At 42.3% G+C, this 23439-nt stretch overlaps 1 protein-coding gene across 5 annotated transcripts in view; it reads right to left on the minus strand.

The window, feature by feature from the left end:
• The window catches only part of LOC311150225 (cullin-2), a 45710-nt gene that overhangs the window by 12542 nt on the left and 9729 nt on the right, over positions 1-23439 (minus strand). For 3 of the 5 annotated variants that reach the window (XM_084187593.1, XM_084187596.1, XM_084187594.1), the window contains exons 7-9: positions 23060-23156; positions 11912-12022; positions 10257-10443 (exon numbers count right to left, since the gene is read on the minus strand). In XM_084187593.1, the coding sequence (XP_084043719.1) occupies positions 10257-10443; positions 11912-12022; positions 23060-23156 (395 nt within the window). The remainder of the gene's footprint in view (positions 1-10256; positions 10444-11911; positions 12023-23059; positions 23157-23439) is intronic. The other 2 variants (XM_084187595.1, XM_084187597.1) reach the window with 1 other exon arrangement.

The following is a 23439-nucleotide window of genomic DNA, read 5'->3' on the forward strand; positions in this document are numbered from 1 at the left end:
GAGTGGTAGACAGGCCTTTCTCTCTCTGAAAACATTCAATTTAATTTCAACAACAATGTAAAACATTTCCATTTCAATAAAGTTAATTGAATTATACTGAACACAAATAAAATGCAACATGCAACAATTTCAAAGATTTTACTGAGTTACAGTTCATATAAGGAAATCAGTCAATGAATTCATTAGGCCCGAATCTATGGATATCACATAGATTACATACACGTCGATCCAGAGCATCCCAAGCGTGCTCAATGTCTGGTGAGTATGCAAGCCATGTAAGAACTGGGCCATTTTCAGCTTCCGGGAAGTGTGTTCTGATCCTTGCGACATGGGCCCGTGCATTATCATGCTGAAACATGAGGTGATGGCGGCGGATGAATGGCACGACAATTGGCCTCAGGATCTCGTCACGGTATCTCTGTGCATTGAAATTGTTCGTTGTCCGTAGCTTATGCCTGCCCATACCATAACCCCACCACCACCATGGGGCACTCTGTTCACAACGTTGACATCAGAAAACTGCTCGCCCACACAACGCCATACACGTGGTCTTAGGTTGTGAGGCCGGTTGGACGTACTGCCAAATTCTCTAAAACGATGGAGGCGGCATATGGTAGACAAATTAATATTAAATTATCTGGCAACAGCTCTGGTGGACATTCCTGCAGTCAGCATGCCAATTGCACGCTCCCTCCAAACTTGAGACATCGGTGGCTTTGTGTTGTGTGACAAAATTGCACATTTTAGAGTGGCCCAGCACAAGGTCCACCTGTGTAATGATCATGCTGTTTAATCAGCTTCTTGATATGCCACACCTGTCAGGTGGATGGATTATTTTAGCAAAGAAGAAATGCTCACTAACAGGGATGTATACAAATTTGTGCACAACATTTGAGAGAAATTATTTCAGCTCAACACTTTATATGTGTTTATATTTTTGTTCAGTCTATATTGAAGAGAGTGAGTGAGTTAGTGTGTGTGATGTGCTCACAACAGTCCAAGCTCAGCCTTTTTATATTCTATTGATCTTCTGAAGCTGTTGAACTTGATTATGTATTCTCTGGACTTTAAGGAGGTCTCTGCCTCTGCAGCTACCTTTTCCATTTAGTTTTGCAAGTGTTCCATGTCCTTTTCCAGGCATCTCTTTTTTTCTTTGAGGTCCTCATTGTCTCCCCTTTTATTTTCTCTGCAAGCCAGAAAACAAATAACAATTAACTTTTCTCAGTATTACCGTGGTGTCTTATTATTTGTCAAAAGATGTCCACAATTCATCTCATGTTAGGTTGTATTTGTAATGGACTATCCCTTTACTTGACATTTACAGTGCCTTTAGAAAGTATTCACACCCCTTGACTTATTCCACATTTTGTTGTGTTACAGCCTGAATTTAAAATGGATGAAATTGCATATATTTAATTTTTTGGCCTACACAAAATACCCCATAATGTAAAAATTGAATTATGTTTTTTGATATTTCTACAAATTAATAAAAAATGAAAAGCTGAAATGTATTGAGCCAATAAGTATTATGGAAAGCCTAAATAAGTTCAGGACTAAAAATATGCTTAACAAGTCACATAAGTTGCATGGACTCACTGTGTGCAATAATAGTGTTTAATATGATTTTTGAATGATCTCTGTACCCCACACATACAACTATCTGTAAGGCCCCTCAGTCGAGCAGTACATTTCAAACACAGACTCAACCACAAAGACCAGGGAGGTTTTCCAATGACTCGTAAAACAGAGCACCTATTGGTAGATGGGTATAAAAAAAAAAAAATCCTTCAACTGAGAGAAAGGAAAACGCTCAGGGATTTCACCATGTGGCCAATGGTGACTTTAAAACACGTAAAGAGTTTAATGGCTGTGAAAGATGTTGGAACATTGCTGCGGGGACTTGCTTCCATTCAGCCACAAGAGCATTAGTGAGGCCGGGCACTGATGTTGGGCGATTCCAATTCATCCCAAAGGTGTTCGATGTGGTTGAGGTCAGGGCTCTGTGCAGGCCAGTCAAGTTCTTCCACACCGATCTCGACAAACCATTTCTGTATGGAGAAAACTGAGGAAAAAACATTTCTTTATGGAAAAAACTGAGGATGGATCAACAACATTGTAGTTACTCCACAATACAGTGAGGGAAAAAAGTATTTGATCCCCTGCTGATTTTGTACGTTTGCCCACTGACAAAGAAATGATCAGTCTATAATTTTAATGGTAGGTTTATTTGAACAGTGAGAGACAGAATAACAACAAAAAAATCCAGAAAAACGCATGTCAAAAATGTTATAAATTGATTTGCATTTTAATGAGGGAAATAAGTATTTGACCCCCTCTCAATCAGAAAGATTTCTGGCTCCCAGGTGTCTTTTATACAGGTAACGAGCTGAGATTAGGAGCACACTCTTAAAGGGAGTGCTCCTAATCTCAGTTTGTTACCTGTATAAAAGACACCTGTCCACAGAAGCAATCAATCAATCAGATTCCAAACTCTCCACCATGGCCAAGACCAAAGAGCTCTCCAAGGATGTCAGGGACAAGATTGTAGACCTACACAAGGCTGGAATGGGCTACAAGACAATCGCCAAGCAGCTTGGTGAGAAGGTGACAACAGTTGGTGCGATTATTCGCAAATAGAAACACAAAATAACTGTCAATCTCCCTCGGCCTGGGGCTCCATGCAAGATCTCACCTCGTGGAGTTGCAATGATCATGAGAACGGTGAAGAATCAGCCCAGAACTACACGGGAGGATCTTGTCAATGATCTCAAGGCAGCTGGGACCATAGTCACCAAGAAAACAATTAGTAACACACTACGCCGTGAAGGACTGAAATCCTGCAGCGCCCGCAAGGTCCCCCTGCTCAAGAAAGCACATATACAGGACCGTCTGAAGTTTGCCAAGGCAACAAAGGAGTGGCTCAAGAAGAAGCACATTAAGGTCCTGGAGTGGCCTAGCCAGTCTCCAGACCTTAATCCCATAGAAAAACTGTGGAGGGAGCTGAAGGTTCGAGTTGCCAAACGTAAGCCTCAAAACCTTAATGACTTGGAGAAGATCTGCAAAGAGGAGTGGAATAAAATCCCTCCTGAGATGTGTGCAAACCTGGTGGCCAACTACAAGAAACGTCTGACCTCTGTGATTGCCAACAAGGGTTTTGCCACCAAGTACCAAGTCATGTTTTGCAGAGGGGTCAAATACTTATTTTCCTCATTAAAATGCAAATCAATTTATAACATTTTTGACATGCGTTTTTCTGGATTTTTTTGTTGTTATTCTGTCTCTCACTGTTCAAATAAACCTACCATTAAAACTATAGACTGATCATGTATTTGTCAGTGGGCAAACGTACAAAATCAGCAGGGGATCAAATACTTTTTTCCCTCACTGTACTAACCTAATTGACAGAATGAAAAGAAGGATGCCTATACAGAATAAAAATATTCCCAAATATGCATCCTGTTTGCAACAAGGCACTAAAGTAATACTGCAAAAAATGTGGCAACGCAATAAACTTTTGGTCCTGAATACAAAGCGTTATGTTTGGGGCAAATCCAATACAACACATTACTGAGTACCACTCTCCATATTTTCAAGCATAGTGGTGGCTGCATCATGTTATGGGTATGCTTGTAATCGTTAAAGACTGTGTAGTGTTTCCATGATAGAAAAATAACAGAATTGAGCTAAGCACAGGCAAATCCTAGGGGAAAACCGGGTTCAGTCTGCTTTCCACCAGACACTGGAAGATGAATTCACCTTTCAGCAGGACAATAACCTAAAACACAAGGCCAAATCTACGCTGGAGTTGCTTACAAAGAAGACAGTGAATGTTCATGAGTGCCCGAGATACAGTTTTGACTTAAATATGCATGAAAATCTATGGCAAGACTTGAAAATGGTTGTCTAGCAATGATCAACAACCAATTTGACAGAGCTTGAATAATTTTGAAAATAATAATGGGCAATAATTGTAAAATCCAGGTGTGCAAACCTCTTAGAGACTTACCCAGAAAGACTCACAGCTGTAATCACTGTCAAAAGGTGATTCTAACATGTATAGACTCAGGGGTGTGAATACTTATGTAAATTAGATTTCTGTATTTGATTTTCAATATATTTGAAAACATGTGGTAACACCCAGCGTCATAACATTATGACACGATTATAACCATGTCATAATATATCATAAAAGCTGACATAACTTGTCAAAACCTGTCATAATATGGTCATAACACTGTCATGACCCATATACTTACACCTGTTGTGACATATATTGCGTTATTTTATGGCAGGTTATGACACCTACATAGAAGTGTCAAAACCCACATTTATACAAATGTGTTTTTTTCCCAGCCAAGAAGTTTTCTTTCTTTGAAAGTTTTTTTAAGTCCTTTGTTGATGTTGTAATAAAGTCTTGTACAGTTTTATTTTTTACTCATACTTTAAATAACTTGTAGAAAATACACTTTATGACCATCCTGTGTCACTTTACTTGGACTAAGAAAATACACTTTATGACACTGTCAAGAAGCATTATGACCATCATAATCATATAAACCAGATATGCCTATCAGGTAAATGCCCTTATGTCAGTCATCAGTAACAAAGAGGGTGTCTTGTCCTGCTCTTGAAATCTGCTCCTGCATTCATCCCAGTCATCAGAAACAGAGCATTGGGGTACGTGCATGTCTGACATTAATGTGTGCGCAATTACAATGATCATTTAATATGGTCAATTTCAGAAAATGTTATATAACAAACATATTGTTGACAAGTAGGCTATGGTGTAATGGAATATTTTGCCTTGTGTGGTAGGTTTTGACACTTATGTAGGTGTCATAACCAGCCATAAAATAACTTCATATATGTCACAACAGGTCTAAATACACTACATGACCAAAAGTATGTGAAAACCTGCTCGTCGAACATCTCATCTAAACTCATGGGCATTAATACAGAGTTGGTGCCCCCTTTGCTGCTATAACAGCTTCCACTGTTCTGGGAAGGCATTCCACTAGATGTTGGAACATTGCTGCGGGGACTTGCTTCCATTCAGCCACAAAAGCATTAGTGAGGCTGGCCACTGATGTTGGGCGATTCCAATTCATCCCAAAGGTGTTCGATGGGGTTAAGGTCAGGGCTCTGTGCAGGCATGTTCTTCCACACCGATCTCGACAAACCATTTCTGTATGGACCTCGTCATGCTGAAAACAGGAAAGGGCCTTCCCCAAACTCCTGCCACAAAGTCGGAAGCACAGAATCGACTAGAATGTCATTGTTTGCTGTAGTGTTAAGATTTCCCTTCACTGAAACTAAAGGGCCTAGCCGGAACCATGAAAACAAGATTTAGCCGAATCCACTAATTTGAAGGGGTGTCCACATACTTTTGTATACATAGTGTATATGTGTCACGACAGTGTTATGACCATATTATGACAGGTTATGTCAGCCTTTATGAAATATTATGACTGTGTCATAATGTGTTATGATGCTGGGTGTCAAGTAAAGTCTTACCAAAAACGTTTTCACGTTGTCATTATGGGGTAGTGTGTAGATGGGTGAGAAAAAAATATATTTAATCCATTTTTAATTCAGGCTGTAACAACAAAATGTGGAATAAGTCAAGGGGTACGAATACTTTCTGAAGGTACTGTATATCCAACTACCTCTTACATTTAATATTCAACCCTTAAACCTATGCTACATATTGCATATATTTTCATTTCCCTTTCAAACCAATGCCTGTAGCTATTATAATTGAACAGACATAATAAACATACATTCCATATATACAAATTAAACAAATAAATAGAACAATATGGTATTTAAAACCATGGTTTCACGATACATTTATTAAATAAGGTGCAGCTGTAGAAACTACTTTCAACAATAATGGTGCTGAATGATGATTCCTAGTTCATAACTCAGCAGATCTTGACTGGCTTATTATTATTATTTTTTTGACTGGCTTTGATGGAAAAATGTACTGTTCTGTATCCAGAAATGCACAGTGGTCGAGTTTGCAAGATAGCTAACGTTAGCTAGCTAACTAAATAACTAGCAAAATGTTAGAAAGCTGATTACTCAACGTTAGCTAGCTAGCTAGCTATTTTAGCCAAGTTGGCTAACGTTTGATGCTAGCATCATTTCACCTAAATCATTCAACACACTCAGTATCCCAGATCACCTGCCTTGAAGGAGGCAAAGATAAAGTGCTGCAGTTATCTAGAAATCATTGAATACTTCAGATTCAGTTATCTTGGCTAAGAGAACTACCTAGCTAGCTAACTAAACTCTGGCTTGCTAACGTTAGCTAGCAGGCTAACTAGCTAGCTCTTTTCATCATTCAAACATATTTATAAAGATAACTAATTCATGTTTGAAACCTTTTTTTACCTGTTGGTCTGGTTGTGCTGCTGGTTGTGCTGTTGCTGCTGAAGTTCTGGAGTGGAGGTTGTTGCAGAGAAAAAAAGTAATGTAGAACTGGTGCCAGCCTGGGCTGCAGCTTTGTGTCAAAGTCTTTGGTGCATTTTTTTGCACCTTGCAGGATGTGGGTTGGTTAGATCTGGCAAAACTCATTCATAAACATCAATATCCTGCAGGCAGGGTGAATCTACATTTGCCTGGCATTTTTTAGCTATCAATGTGAATTCTGGCTGAGTGGCAGTGTGGGAAGAATGAGCGCGCTCACCTGGCAACCAGAGCGCGAAATATGAAAAAAACGTAGGTAGTCTGCCTGGAAATTATTTTGCAAGACCAATACATTTTTCTAATATTTTTCATATTAACATCTTATTTTCTGTTCTCCTCTCATTAATTCAAGTAATTTTCAAGCACCAACTTGAGAAGATTTCTGATTTTCAATGTATTCCAGAGTCCCAAATTCAAGTACTTCAAGCACCTTGTGCGAACCCTGTGGAGATCTTTACAGTCAGTCACAGATGGAGGCTCTCTGTTCAGTTTGAAATCTGATAGCTACAGTGCATTTGGAAAGTATTCAGACCCCTTGACTTTTTACACATTTTGTAACGTTACAACCTTATTCAAAATTTTAAATAGTTGTTTTCCCCCTCAAATCTACACACAATACCCCATAATGACAAAGCAAAAACTTTTTTTAGACAATTTTGCGAATTTATGAAAAATAAATGAAATATCATATTTACTTAAGTATTCAAACACTTTACTCAGTACTTTGTTGAAGCACCTTTGGCAGCAATTAGATCCTTGAGTCTTCTTGGGTATGACGCTACAAGCTTGGCACAACTGTATTTGGGGAGATTCTCCCATTCTTCTTTGCAGATCCTCTCAAGCTCTGTCAGGTTGGATGGGGAGCGTCGCTGCACAGCTATTTTCAGGTCTCTCAACAAATGTTCGATCGGGTTCAAGTCAGGGCTCTGACTGGGCCACTGAAGGACATTCAGTGACTTGTCCCTAAGCCACTCCTAAGTTGTCTTAGCTGTGTGCTTAGGGTCAATGTCCTGTTGGAAGGTGAACCTTTGCACCAGTCTGCGGTCCTGAGCACTATGGAGCAGGTTTTCATCAAGGATCTCTCTGTACTTTGCTCCGTTCATCTTTCCCTCGATCCTGACTAGTCTCCCAGTCTCTGTCGCTGAAAAACATCCCCACAGCATGATGCTGCCACCACCATGCTTCACCATAGGGATGGTGCCAGGTTTCCTCCAGACGTGACGCTTGGCATTCAGGCCAAAGAGTTCAATCTTGGTTTCATCAGACCAGAGAATCGTGTTTCTTATGGTCTGATACTTTTTTAGGTGCCTTTTGGCAAACTCCAAGCTGGCTGTCATGTCATTTTTACTGAGGAGTGGCGTCTGTCTGGCCACTCTACCATAAAGGCCTGATTGGTGGACTGCTGCAGAGAAGGTTGTACTTCAGGAAGGTTCTCCCATCTCCACAGAAGAACTCTGGAGCTTTGTCAGAGTGACATTCGGGTTCTTGGTCACCTCCCTGACCAAGGCCCTTCTCCCCCGATTGCTCAGTTTGGCTGGGCGGGCAGCTCTAGGAAGAGTCTTGGGGGTTCCAAATTCTTCCATTTAAGAATGATGGAGGCCACTATGTTCTTGGGGACCTTCAATGCTGCAGACATTTTTGGTACCCTTCCCCAGATCTTGGCCTCGACACAATCCTGTCTCGGAGCTCTACGGACAATTCCTTCGACCTCATGGCTTGGTTTTTGCTCTGACATGCACTGTCAACAGTGGGACCTTATATAGACAGGTGTGTGCCTTTCCAAATCATGTCCAATCCATTTAATTTACCACAGGTGGACTCCAATCAAGATGTAGAAACATCTCAAGGATGATCAATGGAAACAGGATGCACCTGAGCTCAATTTCGAGGCTCACAGCAAAGGGTCTGAATACTTACACTACCAGTCAAAAGTCTGGACACCTACTCTTTCAAGGGTTTTTCTTTATGTAGTAACCAGAAAAAAGTGTTAAACTAATTCTTCAAATAGCCACCCTTTGCCTTGATGACAGCTTTGCACACTCTTGGCATTTCAATTAACAGATGTGCCTTCTTAAAAGTTAATTTGTGGAATGTATTTCCTTCTTAATGCGTTTGAGCCAATCAGTTGTGTTGTGACAAGGTAGGGGGGGTTTACAGAAGATAGCCCTATTTGTAAAAGACAAAGTCCATATCATGGCAAGAACAGCTCAAATCAGCAAAGAGAAACGACAGTCCATCATTACTTTAAGACATGAAGGTCAATCAATACGGAACATTTCAAGAACTTTGAAAGTTTCTTCAAGTGCAGTCGCAAAAACCATCAAGCGCTATGATGAAACTGGCTCTCATGAGGACCGCCACATGAATGGAAGACCCAGAGTTACCTCTGCTGCAGAGGATAAGTTCATTAGAGTTACCAGCCTCAGAAATTGCAGCCCAAATAAATGCTTCACAGAGTTCAAGTCACAGACACATCTCAACATCAACTGTTCAGAGGGGACTGTGTGAATCAGGCCTTCATGGTTGAATTGCTGCATATAAACCACTACTAAAGGACACCAATAATAAGAAGAGACCTGCTTGGGCCAAGAAACACGAGCAATGGACATTAGACCGGTGGAAATGTGTCCTTTAGTCTGGAGTCCAAATTGGAGATTTTTGGTTCAAACCGCTGTGTCTTTGTGAGACGTGGTGCGGGTAAACGGATGATCTCCGCATGTGTTGTTCCCACCGTAAAGCATGAAGGAGGAAGTGTTATGGTGCTTTGCTGGTGACACTGTCTGTGATTTATTTATAATTAACCAGCATGGCTACCACAGCATTCTGCAGCGATACTCCATCCCATCTGGTTTGGGCTTAGTGGGACTATCATTTGTTTTTCAACAGGACAATGACCCAACACACCTCCAGGCTGTGTAAGGGCTATTTTACCAAGAAGGAGAGTGATGGAGTGCTCCATCAGATGACCTGGCCTCCACAATCCCCCGACCTCAACCAAATTGAGATGGTTTGTGATGATTTGGACGGCAGAGTGAAGGAAAAGCAGCGAACAAGTGCTTAGCATATGTGGGAACTCTTTCAAGAAAAGCATTCCAGGTGAAGCTGGTTGAGAGGATGCCAAGAGTGTGTAAAGCTGTCATCAAGGCAAAGGGTGGCTATTTGAAGAATTTTAAATATAAAATATATTTGTTTAAAACATTTTTGGTTACTGCATGATTCCATATGTGTTATTTCATAGTTTTGATGTCTTCACTATTATTCTACAATGTAGAAAATAGTAAAAATAAAGAAAAACCCTTGAATGAGTAGGTGTGTCCAAACTCTTGACTGGTACTGTATGTAAATAAGGTATTTCTGTTTTTTATTTTGAATAAATTTGCACAAATTTCTAAAAACCTGTTTTCACTTTGTCATTATGGGGTATTGTGTGTAGATTGATGAGGGTAAAAAAGTATTTAATCAATTTTAGAATAAGGCTGTAAAGTAACAAAATGTGGAAAAAGTCAATGGGTCTGAATACTTTCCGAATGGACTGTATATCCAATGGCCAGTAACATTTGGGAGTCAGTCAGTGTCAATTAACCATATGGGATTCAGCCAGCCAGCCAGTTCTTCTACAGCCTGCTTGATCGCCAATGCAAGGATGACCTGTGCAGACTGACCATCTAACTTACAGACTGACCATCTAACTACAGACTGACCATCTAACTACATAATTACTATCTAACTAGAGTAACAGACCTTCTAAGCCAGCCCCTGGATCTATTAGTAACAAACAAACTGACCGTCACTCCTGTAACCAGACTGACCGTCTCTCTTCTCCTGGCGGATGATGTTCTGACACTCCCCGTGGAGGAACTGCAGGTGGTCCGCCACCATCCTCTGCTGGCATTCATGGATGACTTTGGCATATGAGCTGGGGTGCAGGTACTTTCGACATCGCACCTCCTCATCTTTCAACCGTCCTAAAACCTAAGTGGAGCCAGGGAAGAAAGGGAACACATTGGATTCATTGATTTGTTTAATATGGTTAATTATGTGCATGTCAAAATCGCTACTCGCTAAATGGCCCAACCCCAATAGGGCTGAAAGCCAATAACCCACTACAATCTACCCTGCAGCAGTGTCTACTTAATGCAATGATAGGGAGGTGAGCAGAAAGCACCAGGGTTGGGGTCAATTCCATTTAAATTCCAGTCAATTCAGGAGGTAGACTGAAATTCCAATTCCCTTTAATGCTTTTCAATTAGGAAAATGTGGAATTGAAATTTGGTTTACTTTCTGAATTTAACGGATTTGACCCCAAACCTGGAAAGCTCTACACTGGGATAAGTGACTGTGTAGGAAAAAAAGACCACATCATATAAGCAACGCTAATGCCGCCAGCAAGCATATCCCATATATAGAGATTTCAATCACCACCACACAGCACAACAACAGATGGACAGCACTGTGATTATCCTGGTTAAAGGGTGATCAGATAAATCTGATCATTGGCACTGATTTACAGGTCCACTTATGAACAGAGTATGAGCCCCAAATGGCACCCTACTCCCTACATAGTGCACTACTTTTGACCAGACTACAGCCCATAAGTAGTGTACAATATAGGAAATAGGGTGCCATTTCAGACGCATCTGAAGGTAGCCATGATGTGAGCTAGCTAATGTAGGGGACTGTCTGTGATCTTTCTGCGCTACAGTCAGTCAGTCAGTCAGTCAGACAGTAATGCACAGATTCAACTCTTAAGTCAGCACATCCACAAGACCTCCCACACCATCTCAACACTGTCTGGGGTAAGGGCAGGGGTGGAGGGCTTCCACTCAGGCCCCGCAATTAAGGAGCCTTACGATGGAGGATTTAACCCCGTCATAGGAATTATAACACACTTTAATACACACACACCTGACGGTGTTACAGCTGGTAGCGCCATGAGTCTCCTCGTACAGCTGCTCCGAGAGTCACTGAGGCCTCCAATAGTATAACACCAACGACACGATAAATGCACAGCAAAAATACTCAATATCAATTTGCAGCAATGGCAAATCACATTAACTAAATTCATATTTTCTAAAATCCTAGTCTAAACGGATTGCCTCTACCATGATTCTGATGTGACATATGTATTTCTTAGGGTCACAACAGACTGCTCTAAGGCCCTTGGATTTAATGTAGAAAAAGTCAAATAAATAACATTAGGAGGGTTGAGTGTTGAAACAGAAGTAATTTGATTTCTAAATGACCAGAGAGCAGCTTATTATGTTCAGCCCACAGAGAGCAGCAGGTAACAAGGGAGGGGAGTGAACAGCACTACCTGTCCTGTCCAGCAGCCATCTAACCTTTTCCATACAGGCTACTGTGAGCAGTTAGACCATAGAGATCCTATAATTCATAAAGCTGTCTGGATCTCTATGAGTTGGGTTACATACAGCCATCTTACCTTTTCCATATACTGTGAGCAGTTGGACTCTTGCAGTAAATTGGAAGCTTCCTGTTTGTAATACTCTCCCGTTTTCGTCAGAAATGGACCTTCGAATATTTCCTGATAAAACTGAAACACAAGAAAAGAGTGTGAGACTCAGTGAGTTTAGAGAACACACAGAGTGCACAAACTGTACACCCATGCATAGGCATGGACATGGCTACAGTAGATCAGGGGTCACCAACCGGTCGATCACGATCTCCAAACATTTCTATAAAAAAACCACCGATAAAGTCTTGCATTCCTACTTTTTTTATTTGTCTTGTGCTGTTGACGGTTGCGTGCGGGTAGGCAAAGTGTTCCCATTTTGAAACATTTAATGTGTCTGAAGGTACAAACTCTGCCTAACCGGCGGGCCCGGAGAGCATATCAAGTGCACCTATAGGCCTACCGCTGGCCAATCGGATAGTTTAGATTATCGTGTCTCCCTGCAGCTTCCTCGAGCGCACAGCAAAGTTGATATTTTGAGATTTCAAAAGGTATAAAACTATGACTAGAGAGAGACAACGAGCACGCAGATTAGCTTCCCTGAAACGTTTTCTGACAATTTGTGGAGAAATTCTAAGGTTGTGCAAACCCACAGTTTCATCAGCTGTCCAAGGTGGCTGGTCTCAGACGATCACGCAGATGTAGAAGTCGGATGTGGAGGTCCTGGGCTGGCGTGGTTACACGTAGTCTGCGGTTGTGAGGCCGGCTCGACGTACTGCCAAATTCTCTAAAACGATGTTGGAGGTGGTTTAAAGGAACATTAAATTCTCTGACAACAGCATGCTAATTGCACGCTCCCTCAAAACTTCAGACATCCGTGGCATTGTGTTGTGTGACAAAACTGCACATGTTAGAGTGGCCTTTTATTGTCCCCAGCACAAGGTGCACCTGTGTAATGATCATGCTGTTTAATCAGCTTCTTGATATGCCACACCGGTCAGGTGGATGGATTATCTTGGCAAAGAAGAAATGCTCACTAACAGGGATGTAAACAAATTTGTGCACAAACTTTTAGAGAAATACACTTTTTGTGCTTATGGAAAATGTCTGGGATCTTTCATTTCAGCTCATTAAACATGGGACCAAAACCTTATATGTTGCGTTTATATTTTTGTTCAGTATACATTACCATTGAAATTATTGCATCACAATACCAGGCAGCCATTGCGAGTGTACCAAGGAGTTTACTAGCCTGGTTGCAATCTCTATTTATCTATTACATTCCACTCCTTGCCACTCCTGTCATTTGCCAAATAGATAGGCCTTCGGCAATCTTCAAATATGAACGTTCTATCATTAATGACCTCGAGGATATCAGAGGATTTGATCCTGATTCGATAACACTCACAGCTATCATCCAATCACAATGTTTATGCAAATTAGACTGATAGGAAAACATTAACTTAATTCATAAATTTCATTGGAAACATTGGACATTCTGACGTAATACATTTCAGAGGATTCCCGTTTATTGCATTTTGACCACCAGCCAATGTGATCATATCACACCTGAGAAGCTTTCGCCATTCAAACTTCCCCGCCAGTTCATTGTGAACGCTGTAGCCTATTTTATATAGAGCAAGCAAGAGCAAGGTGCTTCTTTCCTCCTGTGTATATATATATATATATATATATATATATATATATATACAGCTGTGGAAAAAAATAAGAGACCACTGCACATTTTTCTTAAATCAGCATCTCTACATGTATGACAGCCATTCCATTCCAGTGACTGTTGAATTCCAACACAGGCACACCTCATTCTACTGAATTAGGTACTGATTAGGTGATCACCTGAACCAAATCTTATTTAATGAGGAAAAGTATAAAAACCACTGCTGTGGTCATCGCTATCCTCTTGCAATAGGACCAGCTGGATGGTAAAAACAGTGCTAATTGTACCTCAAAAGTAATATTAATCATAAAATAACTATTGACCATGCCAAAAGAGTTGAAAAGGAAGGTTTTGAGTGAGGAAAATAAGGGTTAAATTCTGGCTTTACTGGCAGAGGGATACAGTGAGCATCAGGTTGTTTCCATCCTTAAAATGTCAAAGACGGCGGTTCATAAGAACAAGGTCAAGCAGCAGACATTGGGGACAACAAAGCTACAGACCGGCAGAGGGCGAAAACGACTCTCTACTGACCGGGATGACCGCCAACTCATTCGAATGTCACTCAACAACTGTAGGATGACATCAAGTGACTTACAAAAAGAATGGCAAATGGCAGCTGGGGTGAAGTAATTGGCGAGGACGGTTCGAAACAGGCTCCTAGGGGCAGGGCTGAAGTCGTGCAAAGCTAGAAAAAAGACCTTCATCAATGAGAAGCAAAGAAGAGCCAGGCTGAGGTTTGCAAAAGACCATAAGGATTGGACCGTAGAGGACTGGAGTAAGGTCATCTTCTCTGATGAGTCCAATTTTCAGCTTTGCCCAACACCTGGTCGTCTAATGGTTAGACGGAGACCTGGAGAGGCCTACAAGCCACAGCGCCTCGCACCCACTGTGAAATTTGGTGGAGGATCGGTGATGATCTGGGGGTGCTTCAGCAAGGCTGGAATTGGGCAGATTTGTCTTTGTGAAGGACGCATGAATCAAGCCACGTACAAGGTTGTCCTGGAAGAAAACTTGCTTTCTTTTGCTCTGACATTGTTCCCCAACTCTGAGGATTGGTTTTTCCAGCAGGACAATGCGCCATGCCACACAGCCAGGTCAATCAAGGTGTGGATGGAGGACCACCAGATCAAGACCCTGTCATGGCCAGCCCAATCTCCAGACCTGAACCCCATTGAAAACTTTTGGAATGTGATCAAGAGGAAGATGGATGGTCACAAGCCATCAAACAAAGCCAAGCTGCTTGAATTTTTGCGCCAGGAGTGGCATAAAGTCACCCAACATCAATGTGAAAGACTGGTGGAGAGCATGCCAAGACGCATGAAAGCTGTGATTGAAAATCAGGGTTATTCCACCAAATATTGATTTCTGAACTCTTCCTAAGTTAAAACATTAGTATTGTGTTGTTTAAAAATGAACATGAACTTATTTTCTTTGCATTATTCAATGTCTGACAACACTGCATCTTTTTTGTTATTTTGACCAGTTGTCATTTTCTGCAAATAAATGCTCTAAATGAAAATATGTTTATTTGGGATTTAGGAGAAATGTTGTCAGTAGTTTATAGAATAAAACAAAAATGTAATTTTTACCCAAACACATACCTTTAAATAGTAAAACCAGAGAAACTGATAATTTTGCAGTGTCTCTTAATTTTTTCCAGAGATGTATATACACTGCTCATAAAAATAAAGGGAACACTTAAACAACACATCCTAGATCTGAATGAATGAAATAATCTTATTAAATACTTTTTTCTTTACATAGTTGAATGTGCTGACAACAAAATCACACAAAAATTATCAATGGAAATCAAATGTATCAACCCATGGAGGTCTGGATTTGGAGTCACACTCAAAATTAAAGTGGAAAACCACACTACAGGCTGATCCAACTTTGATGTAATGTCCTTAAAACAAGTCAAAATTAGGCTCAGTAGTGTGTGTGGCCTCCACGTGCCTGTATGACCTCCCTACAACGCCTGGGCATGCTCCTGATGAGGTGGCGGGTGGTCTCCTGAGGGATCTCCTCCCAGACCTGGACTAAAGCATCCGCCAACTCCTGGACAGTCTGTGGTGCAACGTGGCGTTGGTGGATGGAGCGAGACATGATGTCCCAGATGTGCTCAATTGGATTCAGGTCTGGGGAACGGGCAGGCCAGTCCATAGCATCAATGCCTTCCTCTTGCAGGAACTGCTGACACACTCCAGCCACATGAGGTCTAGCATTGTCTTGCATTAGGAGGAACCCAGGGCCAACCGCACCAGCATATCGTCTCACAAGGGGTCTAAGGATCTCATCTCGGTACCTAATGGCAGTCAGGCTACCTCTGGCGAGCACATGGAGGGCTGTGCGGCCCCCCAAAGAAATGTCACCCCACACCATGACTGACCCACCGCCAAACCGGTCATGCTGGAGGATGTTGCAGGCAGCAGAACGTTCTCCACGGCGTCTCCAGACTCTGTCACGTCTGTCACATGTGCTCAGCGTGAACCTGCTTTCATCTGTTAAGAGCACAGGGCGCCAGTGGCGAATTTGCCAATCTTGGTGTTCTCTGGCAAATGCCAAACGTCCTGCACGGTGATGGGCTGTAAGCACAACCCCCACCTGTGGACGTCGGGCCCTCATACCACCCTCATGGAGTCTGTTTCTGACCATTTGAGCAGACATGCACATTTGTGGCCTGCTGGAGGTCATTTTGCAGGGCTCTGGCAGTGCTCCTCCTGCTCCTCCTTGCACAAAGGCGGAGGTAGCGGTCCTGCTGCTGGGTTGTTGCCCTCCTACGGCCTCCTCCACGTCTCCTGATGTACTGGCCTGTCTCCTGGTAGCGCCTCCATGCTCTGGACACTACTCTGACAGACACAGCAAACCTTCTTGCCACAGCTCGCATTGATGTGCCATCCTGGATGAGCTGCACTACCTGAGCCACTTGTGTGGGTTGTAGACTCCGTCTCATGCTACCACTAGAGTGAAAGCACCGCCAGCATTCAAAAGTGACCAAAACATCAGCCAGGAAGCATAAAAACTGAGAAGTGGTCTGTAGTCACCACCTGCAGAACCACTTTTTTATTGGGGGTGTCTTACAAATTGCCTATAATTTCCACCTGTTGTCTATTCCATTTGCACAACAGCATGTGACATTTATTTTCAATCAGTGTTGCTTCCTAAGTGGACAGTTTGATTTCACAGAAGTGTGATTGACTTGGAGTTACATTGTGTTGTTTAAGTGTTCCCTTTATTTTTTTGAGCAGTGTATATATATACACAGTGGGGAGAACAAGTATTTGATACACTGCCGATTTTGCTGGTTTTCCTACTTACAAAGCATGTAGAGGTATGTAATTTTTTATCATAGGTACACTTCAACTGTGAGAAACGGAATATGAAACAAAAATCCAGAAAATCACATTGTATGATTTTTAAGTAATTAATTTGCATTTTATTGCATACATAAGTATTTGATCACCTACCAACCAGTAAGAATTCCGGCTCTCACAGACCTGTTAGTTTTTCTTTAAGAAGCCCTCCTGTTCTCCACTCATTACCTGTATTAACTGCACCTGTTTGAACTCGTTACCTGTATAAAAGACACCTGTCCACACACTCAATCAAACAGACTCCAACCTCTCCACAATGGCCAAGACCAGAGAGCTGTGTAAGGACAGCAGGGATACAATTGTAGACCTGCACAAGGCTGGGATGGGCTACAGGACAATAGGCAAGCAGCTTGGTGAGAAGGCAACAACTGTTGGCGCAATTATTAGAAACTGGAAGAAGTTCAAGATGACGGTCAATAACCCTCGGTCTGGGGCTCCATGCAAGATCTCACCTCGTGGGGCATCAATGATCATGAGGAAGGTGAGGGATCAGCCCAGAACTACACGGCAGGACCTGGTCAATGACCTGAAGAGAGCTGGGACCACAGTCTCAAAGAAAACCATTAGTAACACACTACGCCGTCATGGATTAAAATCCTGCAGCGCACGCAAGGTCCCCCTGCTCAAGCCAGCGCATTTCCAGGCCCGTCTGAAGTTTGCCAATGACCATCTGGATGATCCAGAGGAGAAATGGGAGAAGGTCATGTGGTCTGATGAGACAAAAATATAGCTTTTTGGTGTAAACTCCACTCGCCGTGTTTGGAGGAAGAAGAAGGATGAGTACAACCTCAAGAACACCATCCCAACCGTGAAGCATGGATGTGGAAACATCATTCTTTGGGGATGCTTTTCTTCAAAGGGGACAGGACGACTGCACCGTATTGAGGGGAGGATGGATGGGGCCATGTATCGCGAGATCTTGGCCAACAACCTCCTTCCCTCAGTAAGAGCATTGAAGATGGGTCGTGGCTGGGTCTTCCAGCATGAGCCAGGGCAACTAATGAGTGGCTCCGTAAGAAGCATCTCAAGGTCCTGGAGTGGCCTAGCCAGTCTCCAGACCTGAACCCAATAGAACATCTTTGGAGGGAGCTGAAAGTCCATATTCCCCAGCGACAGCCCCGAAACCTGAAGGATCTGGAGAAGGTCTGTATGGAGGAGTGGGCCAAAATCCCTGCTGCAGTGTGTGCAAACCTGGTCAAGACCTACAGGAAACGTATGATCTCTGTAATTGCAAACAAAGGTTTCTGTACCAAATATTAAGTTCTGCTTTTCTGATGTATCAAATACTTACAGTGGGGAAAATAAGTATTTAGTCAGCCACCAATTGTGCAAGTTCTCCCACTTAAAAAGATGAGAGAGGCCTGTAATTTTCATCATAGGTACACGTCAACTATGACAGACAAAATTAGATTTTTTTCTCTCCAGAAAATCACATTGTAGGATTTTTAATGAATTTATTTGCAAATTATGGTGGAAAATAAGTATTTGGTCAATAACAAAAGTTTCTCAATACTTTGTTATATACCCTTTGTTGGCAATGACACAGGTCAAACGTTTTCTGTAAGTCTTCACAAGGTTTTCACACACTGTTGCTGGTATTTTGGCCCATTCCTCCATGCAGATCTCCTCTAGAGCAGTGATGTTTTGGGGCTGTCGCTGGGCAACACGGACTTTCAACTCCCTCCAAAGATTTTCTATGGGGTTGAGATCTGGAGACTGGCTAGGCCACTCCAGGACCTTGAAATGCTTCTTACGAAGCCACTCCTTCGTTGCCCGGGCGGTGTGTTTGGGATCATTGTCATGCTGAAAGACCCAGCCACGTTTCATCTCAATGCCCTTGCTGATGGAAGGAGGTTTTCACTCAAAATCTCACGATACATGGCCCCATTCATTCTTTCCTTTACACGGATCAGTCGTCCTGGTCCCTTTGCAGAAAAACAGCCCCGAAGCATGATGTTTCCACCCCCATGCTTCACAGTAGGTATGGTGTTCTTTGGATGCAACTCAGCATTCTTTGTCCTCCAAACAAGACGAGTTGAGTTTTTACCAAAAAGTTCTATTTTGGTTCCATCTGACCATATGACATTCTCCCAATCCTCTTCTGGATCATCCAAATGCACTCTAGCAAACTTCAGACGGGCCTGGACATGTACTGGCTTAAGCAGGGGGACACGTCTGGCACTGCAGGATTTGAGTCCCTGGCGGCGTAGTGTGTTACTGATGGTAGGCTTTGTTACTTTGGTCCCAGCTCTCTGCAGGTCATTCACTAGGTCCCCCCGTGTGGTTCTGGGATTTTTGCTCACCGTTCTTGTGATCATTTTGACCCCACGGGGTGAGATCTTGCGTGGAGCCCCAGATCGAGGGAGATTATCAGTGGTCTTGTATGTCTTCCATTTCCTAATAATTGCTCCCACAGTTGATTTCTTCAAACCAAGCTGCTTACCTATTGCAGATTCAGTCTTCCCAGCCTGGTGCAGGTCTACAATTTTGTTTCTGGTGTCCTATGACAGCTCTTTGGTCTTGGCCATAGTGGAGTTTGGAGTGTGACGGTTTGAGGTTGTAGACAGGTGTCTTTTATACTGATAACAAGTTCAAACAGGTGCCATTAATACAGGTAACGAGTGGAGGACAGAGGAGCCTCTTAAAGAAGAAGTTACAGGTCTGTGAGAGCCAGAAATCTTGCTTGTTTGTAGGTGACCAAATACTTATTTTCCACCATAATTTGCAAAGAAATTCATTAAAAATCCTACAATGTGATTTTCAGGAAAACATTTTCTCCATTTGTCTGTCATAGTTGACGTGTACCTATGATGAAAATTACAGGCCTCTCTCATCTTTTTAAGTGGGAGAACTTGCACAATTGGTGGCTGACTAAATACTTTTTTTCCCCACTGTATGTCATGCAATAAAATGCAAATTAATTACTTAAAAATCATACAATGTGATTTTCTGGATTTTTGTTTTAGATTCCGTCTCTCACAGTTGAAGTGTACATATGATAAAAATTACAGACCTCTACATGCTTTGTAAGTAGGAAAACCTGCAAAATCGGCAGTGTACCAAATACTTGTTCTCCCCACTGTATATACAGTGAGGGAGAAAGGTATTTGATCCCCTGCTGATTTTGTACGTTTGCCCACTGACAAAGACATGATCAGTCTATAATTTTAATGGTAGGTTTATTTGAACAGTGAGAGACAGAATAACAACAAAAAAATCCAGAAAAACGCATGTCAAAAATGTTATAAATTGATTTGCATTTTAATGAGGGAAATAATTATTTGACCCCTCTGCAAAACATGACTTAGTACTTGGTGGCAAAACCCTTGTTGGCAATCACAGAGGTCAGACGTTTCTTGTAGTTGGCCAACATATTTGCACACATCTCAGGAGGGATTTTGTCCCACTACTCTTTGCAGATCTTCTCCAAGTCATTAAGGTTTCGAGGCTGACGTTTGGCAACTCAAACCTTTAGCTCCCTCCACAGATTTTCTATGGGATTAAGGTCTGGAGACTGGCTAGGCCACTCCAGGACCTTAATGTGCTTCTTCTTGAGCCACTCCTTTGTTGCCTTGGCCGTGTGTTTTGGGTCATTGTCAGGCTGGAATACCCATCCACGACCCATTTTCAATGCCCTGGCTGAGGGAATGAGGTTCTCACCCAAGATTTGACGGTACATGGCCATGTCCATCGTCCCTTTGATGCGGTGAAGTTGTCCTGTCCCCTCAGCAGAAAAACACCCCCAAAGCATAATGTTTCCACCTCCATGTTTGACGGTGGGGATGGCGTTCTTGGGGTCATTTCTCCTCCTCCAAACACGGCGAGTTGAGTTGATGCCAAAGAGCTCGATTTTGGTCTCATCTGACCACAACACTTTCACCCAGTTCTCCTCTGAATCATTCAGATGTTCATTGGCAAACTTCAGACGGTCCTGTATATGTGCTTTCTTGAGCAGGGGGACTTTGCGGGCACTGCAGGATTTCAGTCCTTCACGGTGTAGTGCGTTACCAATTATTTTCTTGGTGACTATGATCCAAGCTGCCTTGAGATCATTGACAAGATCCTCCCGTGTAGTTCTGGGCTGATTCCTCACCGTTCTCATGATCATTGTAACTCCACGAGGTGAGATCTTGCAGGCCGAGGGAGATTGACAGTTATTTTGTGTTTCTTCCATTTGCGAATAATCACACCAACTGTTGTCACCTTCTCGCCAAGCTGCTTGGCGATGGTCTTGTAGCCCATTCCAGCCTTGTGTAGGTCTACAATCTTGTCCCTGACATCCTTGGAGAGCTCTTTGGTCTTGGCCATGGTGGAGAGTTTGGAATCTGATTGATTGATTGCTTCTGTGGACAGGTGTCTTTTATACAGGTAACAAGCTGAGATTAGGAGCACTCCCTTTAAGAGTGTGCTCCTAATCTCAGCTCGTTACCTGTATAAAAGACACCTGGGAGCCAGAAATCTTTCTGATTGAGAGGGGGTCAAATACTTATTTCCCTCATTAAAATGCAAATCAATTTATAACATTTTTGACATGCGTTTTTCTTGATTTTTCTTGTTATTCTGTCTCTCACTGTTCAAATAAACCTACCATTAAAATTATAGACTGATCATTTCTTTGTCAGTGGGCAAACGTACAAAATCAGCAGGGGATCAAATACTTTTTTCCCTCACTGTATATATATATATATATACACACACACACACTACATGGCCAAAAGTATGTGGAGTCGTGCTTGTCAAAACTTCTCATTCCAAAATCCTGGACATTAATATGGAGTTCTGTGAAGGCTTTCCACTAGATGTTGGAACATTGCTGTGGGGACTTGCTTCCATTCAGCCATAAGAGCATTAGTGAGGTCGGGCACTGATGTTGGGCGATTAAGCCTGTCTTGCAGTCGGCGTTCCAATCCATCCCAAACGTGTTCAATGTGGTTGAGGTCAAGAACACCTGCTCTTTTAAAGACAGACTGACCAGGTGAAAGCTATGATCACATATTGGTGTCACTTGTTAAATCCACTTCAATCAGTGTAGATGAAGGGCAGAAGACAGGATAAAGAAGGATTTTTAAGCCTCGAGACGATTGAGACATGGATTGTGTATGTATGCCATTCAGAGGGTGAATGGGCAAGACAAAATATTTAAGTGCCTTTGAACGGGGTATGGTAGTAGGTGCCAGGTGCAACGGTTTGTGAACTGCAACGCTACAGCGTTTTTCACACTCAACAGTTTCCCGTGTGTATCAAGAATGGTCCACCACCCAAAGGACATCCAGCCAACTTGACAACTGTGGGAAGCATTTTCAACATGGGCCAGCATCTCTGTAGAACACTTTCCACACCTTGTAGAGTCCATGCGGATTAATTGAGGGTGTCCTGGGCAAAAGGAGGGGTGCAATTCAATATTAGGAAGGTGTTCCTAATGTTTGGTATACTCAGTGTATAATGTTGTACAAAATGTCATTGTTTTTTGTTTTTTGTTGCATAAAAAAAAAGAATAGGGGTTTGACTGCTCTGGGGGTTGATCACTTACATCTTGTGCTCTTGACTTTCAGAGTTGCAGAATTGGGATGAAAGGATCTATTTTTTCCTTATAGCTAGCAAGCTAGCTGGCTGTTTGGATTCAAATAATACAGCCCCGGCTTTAGTTTTTCATCTGTCAGGAAGAATTACAACAAGTAATGCATGCTGTGTCCAGAGATGGCAAAAGAGCCTCAGGGACTGTTCTTAACCACTGTCTAGATGTGGTGGCTTTTCAGCACCCGTGGCTTCACCCAGGTGGGTGCTACATGTTCTGCAATGGAGGACCAGTACCTACGGAGGAGCGGGTCCTATGGAGGACTTGACCGTCGGAGAAGCAGATGTGGTGCACTGATGAAGTGCTGTCTTTTTTTCTCTCTACCTGTACCATCAACGCACCCTCTGCAGAAGTTACACCCTCTGCTGAAGTTACACTGCCTTTCCAATCTTAACTCCCAGCCTTTCATCTGAAGCTAAATGGAGACATTCAATCTCCATCTCTACCATCTCAATTTAAAGGTGTTGTTTGTTTAGCTTTTTATGCACTTCTGATTATTTTTGTAAGGATAAATTATTATTATTAGATTCCAACATAGCACAGCTGCTTACCTTCAGAGGAAACTTTTTCTTGTACTGTTCAACATGAACAAAGGAGTTGATAACCCCATGGATTACTTTCTGATTTGGGTCCTCGCCACACCGGTCACTGGAAGAGAAGAGCACAAGCTCTATTAGTGATACTATTTCTGTTGAGCATTAACCTGTGCCTAGCTAAAGAATGTGAATAAAAGAGTAAAAGGTGACTTGTGGTTTTAAATGACATTTCAATAAGTAGCCTAACAGTAACCTTGAACTGGATTAGCCTGCTACAACACAATAATAGATACTGTCAGAACAGAGCAAATGTTCATCCTTTACCTTCACAAAAACCAACCTCGAGACCAAGTCATTATGACAATCACAAACCGCTAAATAAGAGCACTGAACAT

Source organism: Coregonus lavaretus (genome assembly GCF_964263955.1).
Source record: "Coregonus lavaretus genome assembly, chromosome: 2".
Lineage (NCBI taxonomy): Eukaryota > Metazoa > Chordata > Actinopteri > Salmoniformes > Salmonidae > Coregonus > Coregonus lavaretus.